Source organism: Bombus fervidus, chromosome 13, assembly GCF_041682495.2.
Source record: "Bombus fervidus isolate BK054 chromosome 13, iyBomFerv1, whole genome shotgun sequence".
NCBI lineage: Eukaryota > Metazoa > Arthropoda > Insecta > Hymenoptera > Apidae > Bombus > Bombus fervidus.
Window position 1 is genome coordinate 796,197 of NC_091529.1, and position 19,054 is coordinate 815,250.

The 19,054-nt window shown below is 29.4% G+C and overlaps 1 protein-coding gene across 1 annotated transcript; it reads right to left on the reverse strand.

The window, feature by feature from the left end:
• Positions 1-337: 337 nt before the first annotated feature.
• Positions 338-18,155, reverse strand: LOC139993730 (facilitated trehalose transporter Tret1). Its single transcript, XM_072015711.1, has 7 exons — positions 17,991-18,155; positions 16,872-17,110; positions 14,949-15,202; positions 12,149-12,351; positions 9,449-9,647; positions 6,284-6,572; positions 338-1,934 (listed from the first exon to the last, which is right to left on the reverse strand). The coding sequence occupies exons 2-7, from the start codon at positions 16,942-16,944 to the stop codon at positions 1,537-1,539; spliced, it is 1,416 nt and encodes a 471-aa protein (XP_071871812.1). The 5' UTR covers positions 16,945-17,110; positions 17,991-18,155; the 3' UTR covers positions 338-1,536.
• Positions 18,156-19,054: the final 899 nt, after the last annotated feature.

Here is a 19,054-nt window from a genome sequence, read left to right on the forward strand (position 1 = left end):
CATTTATATTAATCAATTATTACATAATAAAAAATCAATCTTTATGCAATTCTAAATAATGCGCTGAACAAAAGAACGAAACTGAAAGATAAAAATGAAAGTCGAGTTTATTATCCATTACAATATGTTAGTGTTGGACGAGAAGTTCGAGAATTTGTCAGAAATATTTTTTATGGATTGTTTTATTTATTAGTTTTCGATAAAATTATTATATCGAATAGAAAATCATTTTCGTTTATTTTCTCGTATTACAATTTACGTTGTCGGTACTTTCTGTTATTATCATTATTTCGTAGTATTGGCGTCGCAATTAATTTTTCTTTTTGATTAAAAAGGGAAAACTGTACGAGGATACGCTGAAATAAACCGTATAATTTGAAAAAATTTGATGAAGAAATCCAATAATGGCAAGTTACAATTACAAGCAAACAAGCAAATGCTTGCAAGGTTTACGATTCAGCGGCGTTCAAAGTAACGATATGTAGTTCCCTCAGTTTGAAACGTTTTACGGTTCGAAGTGTAGACACTAGAGAAAATACAATAAAAATGAGGGGAATTGTTTACGTCATGCGTATTATCAACACTTCCACCGTATTTCTGCTACTTCTTGCTAGTTTATGCGCAAATGCTTTTAACACTTTACCGAATTTATTGCCGAAAGTTTCGTAAAGGTAAGATTGAGTTAATATATCTTTTTTGTGCCAAAGGAGGCAGATCAGTAATTTAGGTGGCCATTAATTATATGTCCTTCTGGATGAAAGTTCAGTAAAATTTAGTGAAGAAAGAGGAATAGAAAGAGATAGATATCCTTTTATTAAAATTGTATAAATACTGTTACAACGAAAGCAAGCAGAAATGAAGAAAAAATTGGATAATTTGGATCATAGAAAATAGAGAAATATTATTTTAATTATTATTATACATTGAAGTTGTTTCAAACGCTTATAAAAAGTATAAAAATAGTAGAATTATATATTTTTAGCAATTTTTACGAAATAAAAAAATTAAACTATCGTTGGTCACGAGTAAGTAAATTGGAAGTGTAAAAGGCATGAAAAAATAATTTAAGAGAGTCAAGTTAAACGGTAACGTCTTCGCGGTTTATTTGAACAAATAATTACTATGTGTTCATTATACATACTTTTTTATAAAGCAATCATCAGACTACGAATGTTTATGCATTTGTAGGAAATCCGAAGATGCAGTAATGCATATACTATATAAATATGTATAAAAATATCCGAAGTATAGTACTCATAATAATATCTAATGGGTGAAATAAATCTATTGAGTTCCGTTTCTTCAATTGTGTTCCTAAAAATATAAAACTGCATAAAAATCCGCAATCCATTATACAGAGATCCATTTCTATTTGCTTTAACTACAAAATGTCTTTAAAGATAGTTAAAAACGCGTAATTTCTTGACCAAATCTGAATAAAGTACAAAAAAGGCGGGTTATCACCTCGTTCAAGATTCAAAATACGAAATACCACTGAATCAAATCCTAATTGTAATAAAAATTAGAGAACAACTATCAGGTTCTCGCTAGTTCTCTGTTAGACTCGATACGAAAGTTTTCTTGGATTTCTATTAGACTTTTGCCAGTGTTGTCTTTAGCCACGATGGCACAGAATAGGCCTGTTAACCAGCATATGGCGGCAGAAAGCCACATGACTTTCGTACCACCTAGGGAAATGATCATTTCGTCGAAAGTCAGCGTGGCCATCAGCGAGATTAACCATCCGAAAGCAACTGCAACGGAGACCACTGGTGTCTTCAGTTGTTCCGGAAGCGTGTCGCCTAACAGAGACCAGGAAATTGGTCCAAGACCTAGATTGAATGAGGCAAAGATCAGAGTGATCCATGTGGGCGACATCCAGAAGTAAATGTCGTCATTTTCGGGATCAGCGTCGCGTAGGCTAAAGAACCAACCTGGAATAGACAGAAAAAAGGGTGTAAGAAGTAACGAGATATCGATTGGTAATTTAATGTTGATTGTAGATTGCTTATTACGGTTCGTTCAATCAGGCTGAGCTAAATTATATAATACAACTGTATATATACAAAAAGCAATTTATGTACACACACTTTTATTTTCCACTGAACCGTTTCTTTAGCAGATCTTACATTTAATTTTTACGGTATCAATATTTTGTAATCATATGAAATTTAATATATATATATATATATATATATATATATATATATATAAAATTTAATATATGGTCGTAATTGATCAGTATATAAACCACATAAGAAATATAACGGTGTACAAATATATTTCTTAATCGCTGTATATAGTGGTGGACAAAGGAAAGTTTGAAATTGACACGGTATAAATTTTCGTAACTTTTGTACTAAAAATTTGTTACCATATTGGAAACAGTCATCCATTTTACACTAGGTATCTATTATATTTATTCATTAGCCATATTAAATATAAATTCATGCTGTAAAATCATGGTGTTTATTTATACTTCCTGTTTTATAAACTTTCTTTTGTCCCCCATTATAATATGCATAGTGTGGCAGAGCGCGTGATGCAATTAACCAAGAGATTATTTTAGATGTAAAAGTAAGTGGAAAATTTGAAATAAAAATGGTTCGTTCGTTTTAAGATTTCAAACTGGAAAACGTGTCAAATACGTATGAACTTTGTCGGATTTGATTGAACGCAATTGTACAGTTGGAAGGAGGTTACTCCATAAGCAAAAATAAATCGAAGACGTAGAATAAAATTTTAGTATTTAAGTCTCATTTTCAAGAAAATCGAGCTCGAAAATTCTTCAAATACATATTTCTATTAAGCGTGCCGAAACTCAATTTTTTCGAAAATAAAGCATCAACCAAAGAGAGTTTGTTCTACATTTTTTATTTATTTGTGAATGTACAATAATCCTTCTCCGATTATAACACATATCCTGTCATATTCTGTATGACACATTGTGAATTTAAAAAATGTATATAATACCAATACGTTTTAAATACTAAAATCTAGCTTGTTGATTGTTTTTTGTTGAATCGTGTTGACAAGTTGAATTGAGAAGAAGTATCATTTAACTGTTTCATGACTTACTATACTGTGAACATATTCTAAACTTATGATATACATGTATTACGACTATTCCTCCTACATGGTTCTAAATTGTTAATTGTTGCTTATCGAACGTTTATAAGTCCCCAATTAAGTGCAAATAATATTTAAAACCAATATTTCATTTTTTATTTTTATAAAATTAATGGGTTTTTCCTTATACTGATTGTTGGGTATATTTATTATCTATTGAAATATGCAGGATGAGGCCAGACGGTTGGTACAACTGAGCGACTCTACGTGAAAAAATAAGTCGAAAATACTCGAAAATGTATTTTTTCATATATTATTTCGTTTTCAAGAAAATAGAGTTTGAAGATTTAACGAATAAACTTAAATTTGGCTAATTTCGGACTGAACAGGAGTAAATAATCAACATAATATTGTTGACTTATATTTTTACGTAAATTCATCCTCCTGCTCGATTGTACCACCGTCTGACCTTATTCTGTACTCTTGGATTGCGGAACTTGGAAATATGGCGATGTATAATGATTGAATTGAATGTAGACAATGTCGAATAAAAGATATTCCTTTTTGGAAAGAATGAATATTTTTACCCTGATTTTATATTGTTGTAAATTCTTTAACACGTTAATGAGTTGCAGCGAGGGTAAAAAATACAATATATGGCTACCCAAAGAATATTTTTTTTAATGGATGTCTTTATCAACATGTAGGTGTTTGGTGGTATACTTTGTATACTTGAATTGTGTGTAAAAAATGGTAGTCAATTAATCTTAAAAAATTAATACAAATATTTAAAATTTTCGAAAATAATGTAACATTTCCTTTTCTAAATCTGTAATTACGTTTAAGCAAAAAATTCTATTGTTTCCGATATTTAATTACAAAAGAGTACAACCTTGAAACATCACTTTAAATACTATTCCTGTTAAGAATTATTTTCATCATTAGTATTCTGAACAAGTTTTATAGCATACACAAAATAAGAGCATAACATAAAAGGATGAAAACTTATAATAAATATATTATATAATAGATACAAAAACAACACAGAATACGGTTGTTGTTCTATGTCAAAGAGTTGAAATACGTTTTTTCTTTTAAATTTTCTATGAACGATTGAACCAACAATCGATACATGGTCTATTTTGATTTCTTAATACGCGTTGTGTAGCTTGCTCCGGAAGTATTGCAGAAGAGGTCGTATTTTAAGCTGGACTGAAGCCAGCCAGCGTCATAGATGCGACCATTGAACAAGTCAATTTTTCTTAAGAAACTCCATCAGCTATGAATAAATAAAATCACACGGAACAATATTTATCGGTTGTATATTTATACCAAATAAACTAAAATGATTTAAACGAAATTGTAATAGGCATACGTAATAGGCATCGATTATTCAAGGCGACCATCACTAATTAAATCACGCATCAGTTTAATTAATTTAGAACAAGTAATAATTATAGAATCGACCGGTGAAAATAATGTAGCATGAAATTATAATTCATTCGAACTTATATTATTCAGAGTTCCATTCGTGTTTTGACATATATCGAAAATTTCTCAATTATTCAATGTAAAGAATGACATATTTGATTCAGTAATTTTAGGCGATTCTTTCAGTTCGACATATATTTACGATATAATATCGTATTGATAAAGCGTAATGGCATCCAATGAAAATAAAACTAATACGTGAAATAACGTCGAAAATTCTACATTATTGATTTATCTTCTATTTACCAAAAATATAACAAATTATATTATCAAGTAGAATATTTTACTCGGAGAAATATAAGAAAAGGAGTAAGTATATACTGTGCAATAATTCATGGTACAGGTAAAGTTACGGAAATTCTATGCTTCAAAATAAGAATAGTAAGAATAATTAGAATATCAAAAATGACAAAATTGTGTTGGAGGTTCCGTTTTTGACAAAATCATGTTTCAAAGGCAATGTCACTTTACTACAGACAAATAAGTAGATATCTTTTTTGAATCGAGTCAGAAATAAGTTGCATAATTTGACAGGCAGCAGTGTATAGTAAAAATAGCTTTATTGAAAAAAATTAATGAGAAAAAGAGATCAACTTAGTTTTTTTTTTAAATAGAATGTTACATTTCATTTATTTGCAAATGGTAGCCATTTTGAAGACAAATTCAACAACCTATGTGTAATACTAAGTACTTTAGTGTCAGCGAATGTTATATATATAATTTTTATTTAATTTTATATACATATATTTTTTATTTAACTTGTGGCAGCAACGGTAGTCAGCAGTGCCAGTTCTGCTACTTTAGGAGCGAGAAGGTTATACCAAAATGAAGTACATATTTGTGAAACGTCGACTTTAATGCAATGTGCGTGGTGTGGCGAATATCTTTGTTTCAAATTTAAATAATTTTATGAGGAATATGATTATTGTAATAATTACAAACAATGATTTTTATTATTTTTGTCGTTTGCTGCCTACGTAACTCTTTGGTATGTAAAAATATACAAAATGAAAATGCAAATATTTATTCATTTCATTAATGGAACTGTTATTACTGTTATAATTAAACTTAATATTAATAATTTTCATGTAAATGAACTTCACGAAGTCATTTACAGATATGAAGAGAGAGCAGATAGAAGAGGGTAGAGAGAAGTATTTCAGCATATATAGCAAGAAAAAATTTTGTTAGGAGATATTGGGGGAGATTAACTCGAAAATAATGGATATTTCAAAATCTTTTTTTTAATTTAGTAAATAGAAGAAGATAATGTAATTCCTGTTTAAACTCTCTTTAACTATCTTTCACCGTTTTTCAGATATTTCTCGAAAAATCGAAAGAAATTCAGAATTTCCTTTTTTGTAAAATATCTTAAGAACGGTGAAAGATATCTAAGGAGAGTTTAGGCAATTATTTTATTGTGTTTACTAAATTAAACGTAAGTAATAAATTTCAAGTTACTTCAATAATTTATCTTATGCATAAAGATAAGAAAAAATATTATTTATCGAAGTGAAATAACAATAAAAATTAATTAATTACAACAAAAGAAGAATCAAAGTTCCGAAAAATTATCCTTCTGAATGAAATATTATGAACGGAATTACAATTATAAAGTAGTGCTAGTAGGTTATGATATTTCGAGTAGCATGAATTACAAAATGCTATTCTATCAAGGATATTTCCGATTTCGTTACATCATGCATTCGAGAATGGTATTTACCTAGCAGTATAAGGAACAATCCCATGAGAAGGGAGGAGAGGGTGAGGAGAATTCGACGTCCAAGTACGTCGACGAGGAACGCAGCCAAGAGAGATATCAATATTTGAACGGCACCGACGACCAACGTCTGTTCGCTTCCGGTTAGTTCACCGGAACCGCTGGTGTCGAAGAGGATCAGGGCGTAGAAAATCATCATGTTGACGCCACACAAGTGTTGGGCCAGGATTACTCCAAAGCAAGTTGCGATGGAACGAAGTACTCGGCGATTTCTTACCAACTTCAAGCTAAACTGATATATCGAAAAAATCAGGTAATAATTATTTAATAATTAAGTACAGAGTTTGGAAACAATTCAAATCTTAGTGTCGGAAATAGCGATTGGTGTTATGTTCGAGTATGTTTGGATATTAATTTACATAAATAAAATGATTCATTGTTATTGACTGAACTGAAATTAAAAGATTGCAAAAGATATATGAATAACTGATCTAGGAATTTGTGAAAGCAAGATATTGTAAAAATTGAGTCGCATAAATATATGGTTGATATCCTATTTGGATTAGAAAATCTTCTATTGTGTGAGATTAATATACAGTCAGTCTTAAAATATCAACTATTTTTGTGACATATCCAATAATTTAAGAAAAAAATACTTTACATAATAATTAATTAGCCGTGGCTTGCATTTTCAATAAAAGTTTAAGATCAACCCGATTTCTTTTTTTAAATCTTGTGTATTTGTGAAATGAATAGGATTGTAGCTGAGTGGAATTTATCGATTTACTACACTATTACTTTCATATGCCCTCGACTTCAGAAACTTTGGCTTAAATAAAATAATTTTCCATATTAGCGTTTCTAATCATTGAATTAAAGTTTCTAAAGTCAAGATCATGTGAAAGTCATAGTGTAGTACATCGTTGAATTCGTCTTGGTGTTAGCTACAACTCTATCAAATCACAAATACATAGTGCAATTTGCAAAAATCAAGATGACTGACTTTTTATTGGAAAAGGAAATTTTGGAAAAAATTTTTTATTGTAACTTGTAGTCAAGTCGAGGCTAATTAACTTTTCTTTCAGATACATTTTTTTGTTAAATTACAGGAAATGTGACAAAATCTGGTGTCTATTCTTAACACTTTGACTGCCACGTTGGTCATATATGACCGGCCACGGTTTCTCCCGTGACGCCACAGTGGTTATTGGTGACCGGAGCGCTTGAACTTCTTACAATTGTAAAAATTGAATGAAAATCGAATATAACCAATAAATAGAAGATGCTTTGAAATAAAAAGTGCCCCATTGAACAATTAAACATTTTTATTAGAACATCGATAAAAAAAAAAAAATGAAAACAAATCTTGCATCTAACACATTAAATATAAATGTGGCTCATCAATACAATCTGGACAATAGGTGGTGACCTTTTCGGTCCGATTCTTAGCAATTTTTAATCCTGACTGTTTAACATTTTTTTTTATAGCACTCTCTACAAAATTTTCGTGTCAGATACCCTTGCTCTTCTTTCTTCTGCATTTCGTGTCGCAATCTTTGTCGAATAAGTATATTTGACGGCTCTGGTGAATGGCACTGTGTAAGGTGCATTGCGAGTGCCATTCTAAAAGCTGATACCTTGATTTTTGTTTTTGTTGCTTGTTTATAGAGTATCATCGCGTTTGAAATTGATGTATTTAACAATAACTCTAAAGCTAATTTTATATACCATTTGAGGGTTCTCCTATGTGGTGTAGGATATGCTATCATTTGATCTGATAAATCTATAGCACATTTTTCTCTGTTGTAATCTACCACTACCATTGATTCATCACAAATATAATCTTTTTTACGGACCTCTACCATTTCAACCGAATGTTTCGTCGAAATCATAAAAATGTCACGCTTGTCTCTCTACCTTACTATTTATATATAGAATGAACAAATACTGTTTACCAACATCTTCTATATGTTTCAACAATATATTCTGAACGTTTTGCTTACGACGAAATAACGAATGCGAATGGTTTGTTGAAATAAACGAAGTCTTGTTATAATATGTCGCTATCAACTGTTACCAAGGCATCACAGTGGTCACCCATGATCACTAATAAGATAAACGGTCCATTAGGAAAGAATGTTGTCTTACATCATGAATTTATTATTATTTTGCCATTATATGCTCTGAATAATAAAAATACTTCCGTGGCGTCCTGAGCGAAACATGTGATTACGGCGTGGCAGTCAAAGTGACCGTATATCTTGTCAGAAATAAACAAGTGTTTGGTACATAATGTATATACAATAGTTAATCATGAAAGTCTATATATATTTACCGAATTTTGCGTATCTCACTTATTAAAGGAACTAAAAAGCTGCTGACAATAATTAATATTGGTACTTTCGACAATATTATTTATATTTACATATCAATACAATTATTATTACTGTATGTTTGAAAGCAATTAGACAAGCTAAAACATTTACCTTACAAAAATTTTAAGATGAAACTACATCAGAAATGTTGTGTTGTAAAATGTTTAATAAACTTTTACAATAGAAGTTATACATGTCCTGTCTTGCGGTTCCTTTAACGTATTAGGTTGTGATATTAAAAATTTGTATTTGTTTCAATTAACACCAAGGACATAGCAAGCATTATTGACATTGACTTACAATATATTAATATAATATTACGCTGATTTGTATGAGTTCATGTAAATAGAACAGACGCAAGTAATATCTGTAACATCGTATTTTATATTCTTTTACTTCGTTTTTAATGTAGGTGAAAATGAATAAATTGCGTTACCTTTTAATAATACGTGTCGTAATATTGTAGAACCAAACAAATTTGTAGAACTGACATTTTTATTATAATTTTCAATACTGTATATAGATTTTTAACTGATTGTATATACATTGTGATTTATGGAATCGCTAAAATAGTCGCCAATGTAATAAATTCAAATAACAAAATATTTCTATCAAATAAAGTTATTATATGTGTTAATAATGTATTAAAATTTATTATTTCTAAAATAAAAAATTTAGGTGAGGAACGGATTGTGCCTATTTTCAACTTTCTACAAAAAATAGATCCCAATCTATTCCATTTGCTATTCCACAAAATGATTAGCTTACATAAGAAGAAATCAATTGTTTGTACCTTTTTCGAGCTAGTCGCAAGAATGAGACGCTTCGTTTCGCTGATTTCGTGCTGGACATCGTAAGTATCGCCGCGATACCATCTCAAGGATTTTTCTGCATTGATCTCGTCGTTCCTCGACAAATAGTAGAGCGGACTCTCAGGTAATAATTTTACTGGCGCGATCGAAAGACACGCGAGCCCACAAATTGCGCTGTACCTTTACGAGAAAAAGAATTAATTTACATGCAGTTCCCAGAGAAATCGAACCGCTCAGATCAACCTTGATTTAATAAAACATGTCCCGATTGAGAGGAAGAAATCTTGGATTGTTTAAGGGAGTAATTTGAAAGAAACAGGAAGAATTTATTTCTAATATTTTTATTATTGTTCTTCTGAATATACAGTGGCTCGCAAAAGTATTTAAACATTGATAAAAACTTCTATGAATATATTACGTATGTTACACAAATCATTTTAAAATTTCATTAGCACTGTAATAAGATACGACTATCATAATTATCGATAAAATTTGAAACCAATGTGAACATGTATATTGAAGTTGTAAAATATTTATTGAAAGCATACGCAATGCAGAAATTCTCGAAGTATTTAAACAATCAATTATTCAATAAATTAATACGACACAATATATGGAATCATCTGTAACACTTATTATGTGCTTAAGATGTCTGATACATTTTCATGTAGTATACTAATTTTTTACTAAATATATGTTTGCAGTAAATATTTTGTAACTCTTGTATACATTTTCAAATTTGAGCAGTATACTTATGCCAGTTGTCTCACATTATAACGTTAAAAAATGCTAAAAGTGTAGTTGCTAGTAACTTGAGATGTTGATGCAACTCAAAACCGACAATTAAAAAGAAACCTTAAAAATGTTTTATTTAACACTCACAATTATATACATAAAAGTTTTGTATGTTAATTGTTGCAAACCTTTCTTGAGTCACTATATAAATTTGAACAAAATAGTTAGTGTAGTGGAATTATGGACACATTTCTAACAAAGTCACGTTTTAAAAAATGCGACATTGATTAATGAATCGATTCGTTCATAGGTAATTAGTATTTTCGCTTACGAAAGTTATTATTACTGAAATATTTACTGTGCCAAATATATTGATTGTATTTCAACCAACAAAAAGATAATGGTAAAATGCATCGTTTGACGAATTAATCAATCCTAATAATTATTATCAGGGAACAGACAATTAACTATTCATTTCTAATAAAAAGAGGTTAAGAAGTCAGTTCTACTTGTGCAGTAACGTATATAAGTTTTCGATAAACCGATTTTTTTTTTTAGAATTTTTAATATTTGAAATAATTGAAGAATAATTGTTAACAGTTTTTTCTATTAATAATATGCCAATTCTCTGATATTCATAATGAAATACAAACATATAAGTTAACTTCAACATGATTTCCTTGTTTATTCTTTATTTTCTCAATAAAAAGAAGTTTCCGTAAAGTAATTTATATATTTTTGTGATTTATAAATATTTTATATATTCTAACGAATCAATTGATGTATAATATGTTATATCCCGAACTAATAAAGGTATTCTTATGGTGTTTTGTGACTAAATTGCATAGATCGTGAAAAATAATTTGCATGAATAAACTGAAACGAATAATAAAAAAACAAAAATCAATTAACATTTTTTAAGTTCGTTCATTTTATAGTCACATATTTTTAAAAGTTTTTAAATATCAGATATTACGAAAATACTACACTTCCGAACCAACGTTGGTCAGTAAAGCATAGCAATATTCGCATAATCGTGCGTTATATAATCGTGCAACTTAAGCTTCGATTTAATTAAACTTTGTCAATTAAAATCGCGAATAAACCACTTAATTTTACTTATCGCAATGTTAAATTGAGGCAAAATGAAATTGCATCAATGTTACACAACCAACTACGTTGAAACGAGTTTTCATAAAATTGGTGAAAATAAACTTGTTGTAAAAAATATTGATATAAAAGTAATAAAACACTTGAATCATATAGCATTGCAGAGAATTAATTCTACCTCTAGCAATAAGTTTTCAATCAAACGTAACGACATTGAGCTAACTAAATCTACTGAAATTTGTGTATGAGAGATATAAAGTTTATGCATACGAAATATAAAATAGAACGATATAAAAATAAAATACGTAAAAAAGTTAACTCAGTGATATGAAATAAAAAAATCACGATTTTCATTTATCTTTCAATAGAAAATAGTAAACAAACAAAATATTATTGAGGAAAAAAGTAATCCTGAATAGAGTTTTTGTTCGTGATATACAATAACTATTTGAAGACATGCCAGGTTTTATTAACAATTATTTTCTTCTTGATAATAAATGAAAATTTTGATTATTTGTTTTGTTGACCGATTAAAGTTCCCGCGCATTTTGGGTTTATACCATCAAATTTTACATTTTATATACAAATTTTAGTATTTCTGGTTTACAATAAGTAGGTACTATCGCGTGTGATCGAAACTTTATTGCCAGGGATAGTATACTGTTGAAAAATTTGTGAATCAGCATTATGACACAAATGTTATAACAACAATGGATATAAAAAATTACTGATAAATGAAATGTAACGATGTCATAAATTTAAAAAAAGAATTATGCTAATTATAAAAGTATCACTTCTTTTTATTACAGATAAAATATTGTGTAATATTCGTATACCTCCACACAGTTTCAACTTCAGTGATGGCGTGAGCTACGTAGAAAGCGTACATCACGCCACAGTTAATAAGAAGTTGAAAGAACGCGAGCAAACGCCCTCGAGTTTCTTTGCTTGCTATTTCGGCCACGTATATCGGCGTCAGAACACAGAATACACCGCCACAGATGCCACAAATAAATCTTCCAATAAGGAATAATACAACCTAGAAACATAATTTTATTAATATTGCAAACGTAATATCCCAAAAAGTTTGAAAGAAAAATATTGTTTTGTTGTGAGTTATCTAAAAAGAATGATAAAACAAAGGATTTGGTGTACACATCTTCAGTGATGTATGTACTATTTATGTATGTATATATTATGAATATGTACTATTTATTTCGAAATCTTTTTGCAATGAGTAACCTTATGGAAGTAAAACATTTGTTTATTGAGAATTGAATATTATTCATGTACATATCGAATGAAATCAAGAAATTAAAAATGAGTTGAGCTTAGCTTAGCTTCTAAGAGGCTGATATATGTGATATGTACAAAATATAGTTTCAGTTAAATAGACACGAGTACCTATTTATATGTTTGCCACTGCCTATGCAGTATTCCATTTCATATAATATAATTTTTATTCTTTCTTGTCACTAAATTATTGCATTATGTTTAGCAACTGCCTTTATTTTGAACAAATTAAAAAGTTATGTAATTCTTCAATTTAAGTTATTGTAAAATATGCAACTCGTATAGTTGGAGTAATAATTAAGTGCTGTAGCATCGTTATTCATTACAAATAATTATAATTCACCATTGATATATACGTTACGTAGCTATGATTATGTTATTGTAAGTATACTGTTGACGCAATTGTGTTTTTGTTCTTCTGCTTCTCGAAAAAATAATTTATGTTAGAAGGTATTTATATAATATTATACGATATAATACAAGATATTATAAATTAGATAATACACGTGTATATTTACATGAAATAAAAGGAGAAAAATAATAGGTTTAATGTTATATTATTTCATGTAAATATACACGTGTATGTAATTTTTTAAATATTATATTTGATATCTCTCAATTTCTTTTTCCTTATTAAATATGAAAATAAATAAATAGTGTTACATTTCAAAAATATGTATCTTAATGTGTTAAAGAATTCGCAGAACTAACGTTTTTTTATAATATTTTATATTTAAGAGCTATATTATTTGTTAGTAAATTATTGTGCAAGAGGACGTAGATAATGGAATTTACAAAATAGAATCTTACATACATATTTACACAGAATGTCTTTAATTTATAGTATAAACAGTATCAGGTAGGTTCTACAAGTATGGACTCGAAATAGTACGAAAATCAGAAATTGCTAAATTGCGTTGAAAGCTTCACTTTCAAGAAAAATGAATTCAAAAATTTCGAGTACACGTGAATGTGTTAAATTTTGTACTGGATAAAAGTGAACAGTCGGCAAGAGGTTATTTTACATGTGAAAATAAATCAAAAACATAGAATAAAATTATTTTATTTAGAGCTATATTTTGGAAAAAAAATTGTACACGTCCCTAGCAAACTTTCGCGTTACTTGACAAAATCGATTTTTTCGAAAACGAAACGAGACGAAAAAATGTCATTCTACATTTTCGACTTTTTTTTCGATTTGTAGAATAATCTGCCAATTGTCTACTCCCATCCAATGAAGAATTATTCAAATACAGGTACATTTAACAAGTCTCCAAAATATATCTTTTATTTGATTGATTTTCATCTTATTTTAAACTATAGAATTTCCTTAACTACATTTGTGCCATAAATTATGGGCCACTCTGTAGATATATATATATATATATTTTTTTTTTGAAACATATCTTTCGAGGTAAAATTTAGCAGGTAGATTTCATTATGAACCCTTAACTTTTATAAAACTCGGAAAATTTTAAAACACAGTAGTCTTCTACTATCCGAGTATTCTGAAATCCGAACAGAACGTCTGCTAGTGACAGATGATTCTCTCTGTTATAATAATTATTATTATATGTAAAACTGAAACTACAAATGAAAATGATAAGAATTCCTCACGCTGAAGTACAAGCTACTAAAAAACTATTGGAAATTAAATATTAAAGTAAACTGGCAACTTCTTTGATTTCTATCTTTGAACCTTATTTTTGATCTCTATCTTTGATCTCTGTGTCTATTTGAACAAGTGAAATTTAATATCAGAGAAGTGATTGTTCTTTTAGGCTACGGTCATATCGGATGCGTCTAATTCGCCGTCCGTATACGTTCGTATATACACGAACGAATCAAAGTCTTCAAAATAAATGAAAATGGTTGTACTGCACTATCTGTACAATGTACACATTGGTCTTCCGATCAATTTGATTTCCTCACCCGACTTCTTGCGACTAAGGATAGGTGACTTAGATTTTTCGAACGAACGATTATTTTATTTATTAAGTGTTCCTTTAGTTTCATGGCATAGAATATAAAAATATGTTTTATAATTTATCTGATTAATTCAACAAATTTTGGAACAAGCTACAATAGTTTTCTTCTAAATTCCTTTTTCTTTCTTATAAAGAAACCATTTTATTTTCTTGTTTTAATTTTCTATTTATTGATACGAATTTTTGATAAGAGCTTATCTAAGAAACAGTAAGAATTTGCTAATCCGTGTCCATTTCGTACAATGTGTATCACAAAACTGATCGGCCGAATACGCATCTAGTATAATAATATGTATTATACTATATATCATATGTAATTTATTGCACTTTTGATATGAGATCATCGCACACTAACCTTCTGTCCACGATGGCTGATCATTAGAATCCATGTGAGAAGAAGAACCGGCATCGTCCAGAACATGATCTTCGTTCTAGAGACTCGTCCTGCAATAAACATCATCGATATCGCTCCTATACAGATGCCACCATTTAAAATGCCCCCGATCAATCCGATTTCAGTTGCAGTGGCATCGAAATAATTCCTCAGTACAACACTAGCCTTTGAATTCCAACCTAGTGAGATGCCAAGCGCAAAACCGCCCAGGGACGCTGAAATTTTACCAAAAAACACAATTTTCAACTCTCTCATTCCCCTTTTCTCTTTTCTTTCGTCCCTCAAGTTTTCTTTCCTTTCTTCCATTTGTTTTTCCGTTCATCGCGCTAATTATGTGTTTTGCGGTTAATTTACTCGCGAATCTTGACGAGGACCGCTCTCGTAGAAGAAAAATGTGTTTCTTTTTATCATTTTTAATTTTTCTACAGTCGAGGAGAAAAGGGGAAATTGGATGACGAGCACCGTGGGGTCAGACTTCCTCAACGTGCTGTGTTTTTTGCACGCGGTTTCCTTTGTTGACAAAGTCGGTTGTATCTGACGGACGTTAGGTGGTTAAGCATATACAGATGTCCTCATGCATATGTTAAGTTTGTGCGTGATGAGCAGATTGCAGATGTTTATGTATTTATGCAAAATTCACTAAAATTATATAAATGTCACAAAATGCATGTAATGTGAAAAATATATGGAATATTTAAAGCAAATTATTCATAATAATTGTTATTAAATAAAGCGAATATTTATTTAGGTGCTATTATTTTAGTTAAGTCTACAAGAATATGAATTTGCATAATCATCTGCAGTATAGTAATGAACTTGGAAATCGTCTGGTATATGTATGATAATGAGCTATTTAGTTAGTACGAGTTAAACTGTGAAATATGGAATTTCTTGTATTAAATATTAGAACAGACGATTTAATTAAGAAAATCGATTTATTAATGGGAGATAAGGGGACATCTTATTCTTTATATACCTTTTTTTACCAGGAAGTTTCAAAAGAAAATACGAACTGATTTTTACAAATATTTACATTACTATTCATATTGTAATATACAATAGTAGATTTCAGGGAAATGAAAATCCAAAAACGTAATTTGAACCACGAATAAAAAAGTTATAGTTGAAAAATATTATAAAACAAGATGCACAATAAGATATTGCAATAAAATAATTATGCGTTTAATATAAGATCTTTATGAATTTCTCTAGTAAGATCAAATATTTAGTTTTTAAAAATGATCTTTCCTTATTCTTCAATCTGATGAATCGTTTTACAAGTTACAGATTCTGTTATTTGTAATTCACAGACATGTGTCCACAGAGGCTTCTATATAAAGATATAATATACAAAGTACCACAATAGTGATAAGTAAACAAATGAGATATATCAAAATATATGCCAACACGTAGTTAGGTACCATATTGTGTGAATTCTTAAAATATCTATCTAAAAATAAGAAAGAACTTAATTCTGATAATACATAATTTAATCATTTGTTCGTATCGTTATTTTTTCATTTATTTCAAAATCTTTAATACAACTATCAGTCAGAGTATTTAAAAATCTAAGTTTACTAACAAGTACGTACAATCAAAAATTGGAGAAAATAATACTTTCAGCCTCTCTTATAATTTTTATAAGAAATATAGAAGCTATAAATAGTTAATAATACAAATAAATCTAGATAAAGAATTAACAACTGACATTTGTATTGTGAAATTTAAAAAATTATTTATTGTTTCAACAAATCAAATCAAGACTTCCAATGATTTAAAACAAATTACTTACAATTTTAATAGATGATCGAAAGCTTCCTTAATTTAAAAAATTGTTGTATTAGGAATTTGAATGTGACAAAGATGAAAAAGAGGTTAGCTCACCTACGAAGGCTCCGAGATATTGGTTTAATTTTCGTATCTCGGCCACGTTGTCGTTGATCGATGCGGTGGTCATGGTCTGTTGAGAATGATATTTCTTTTTAAATAATTTTGCGTCGTCGACGATGTAAAAACAAATCGGCTCTATGAAATGAGATCGTAGTCGAGCCGAGTTCCGATTTCGACGTGGCACAATATCGACTTGGGATCTCGTAAAATCAATCGTAGTCGCCGTTCGTTTTCTGAAACAAAACATAAATCATGTTATGCCATTTGATCGAAGATTTAATCAGGGTTATATACTCGTGGGCAACAGTTTCTTCCGAAATATTTCAATAGTTCTTTTTCTTTTAACAGCAGTATTTATTTACCATTTATACTTCATTGGTATATTAATATTTCGTCAATACTTTCTTAGGGAAAGATCTATTTTTTCTTATTATAGCCACTCAAATAAGGTTAGACTCCATCGAGGTTAATTGTTGATTTACGAAAAATTAAACTAAATTAAGTAAATATGTACATACATAGAAGTTCATAGAAACTTACAAATTATAATATAGTATGACATATTTCTTATATTTATTATATTGATTTATTATGTTTTAGTATTTCTGTCATTGTCCTTCATTGTATTTTTTTCAGTTTTTCTGAAAGGCAAAAGTATAAGTCTAAAATCATCATCGACATTTCAATAAATTTTATACAATTTTTCATTTAATATATTATCAATCTCTTCCGCAGGATATTTATTGTTTGTGACAATTTTTATAAATAATTTCATATGCTCTTTACAATTATTCTTTTGTATTCTTTATGGGTATATATTATATGAATATACTTTTCAGATCCATATATTTTTGTCATATACTTTTATATTATATATACATATATTATTTAATTATCTTATGATATATATGTATATATAATATTATTTTTATATTATTTCCTCTTTGTTATACTGTTTATGCATTTGAAAATATATTTATATTTGTTTACTTCAAACTTCTATTTGGAAGTTTCTTTCTATTATTGTTATATATTTATTGTTTACTATTCCTGAATAGCAATTGTGTATACTAGTGGTATTGAACATTTGTAATAAAAAGATTCCATATTTACCCGATTATTTTGAAGATTTGTATAGGGAGATTCGTTTCGGCGCTTTTTAACAATGGATTCGTAATACGGGACGCTTCATTCGAAAACAAAAACGGTTTCAGAGATAATTACAATGATCAACAGTCGTAGAATTTATCACGTGATACTCACGCGTTTGTATTATACGCGCACACGCGTATTAAAATTAACTGCGCTTACGCGTGTAATTCATTAAAATTTATTTTGAAATTGATCGCCACTCCACAGTCCCACGTACGCGCGTGAGAACTCCATTAAAATTTATGTCAATGTCAAAACCCTACTCTACACAATTAACAAATACTACGCATTGCATTGCTTGTGTGCTTTTACAACGCACACGGAAAATTTATCGCTGACGATCGGATTTTTAAATTTTTAATCAACTTTGTTACAAATGATGTTAAACGAAAGATGTGCATTCAATTAAAAGAGCGCTGGAACGTTTAATCTCGCATAATTATTTTATCAAATGTGGAAAATATTATTTATAACGATCTTAAATTTTAGTGAGTAAATTTATATTGTATTTGTTTGATTTGTGACGTTTTGTGTAGAGTGTTACGTTCAGTTCTAAATCTAAATTATAAATGTAATTCTGCCGAGTCGCTCATGATCTTAGTCGCAGTCAATGCGACTATAAACCTGAAATAAAAAAACAATTCTAAACAATGTCGTTCTTTGAGATAAATTATTAGAAACGGTTTTAAGAAAAGGGTACTATTTATCTATTGTGATATATTGTGAACGCGACAGGATATATTTGAACAAAAAGTTATTCTACATAAAAAGGGAAGTCAAAAAACCAAAACAAAATGTTTTCATTCGGAGCTTCGTTTTCAAGAAAATCAAAATTGAATGCTCATCAAGTACTGTAGTATCGTGTACAGAAGGCCTAAGAGATATCGAGTGAACCATAAACAATATCGCGAGAGAGCCGAGGCGCCCATCAATGTGTCGTCGGTCCTTCAATAGAAAAGGTCTACGTGACCCTGGCCAAGAGTAGATGCGGAACACGTGCGTGGTGGGCTTAAGAAAAGACAAAG

Bases quoted from the DNA above. Each gene is read 5' to 3' on its own strand.
- LOC139993730 (XM_072015711.1), bottom strand. From the start codon at position 16,944: ATGACCACCGCATCGATCAACGACAACGTGGCCGAGATACGAAAATTA. The intron at 12,352-14,948 runs GTTAGTGTGCGA...TTATGTTTCTAG, and splicing joins TCAGCCATCGTGGACAGAAG to GTTGTATTATTCCTTATTGG. The intron at 6,573-9,448 runs GTACAAACAATT...TCGATATATCAG, and splicing joins TTGCGACTAGCTCGAAAAAG to TTTAGCTTGAAGTTGGTAAG.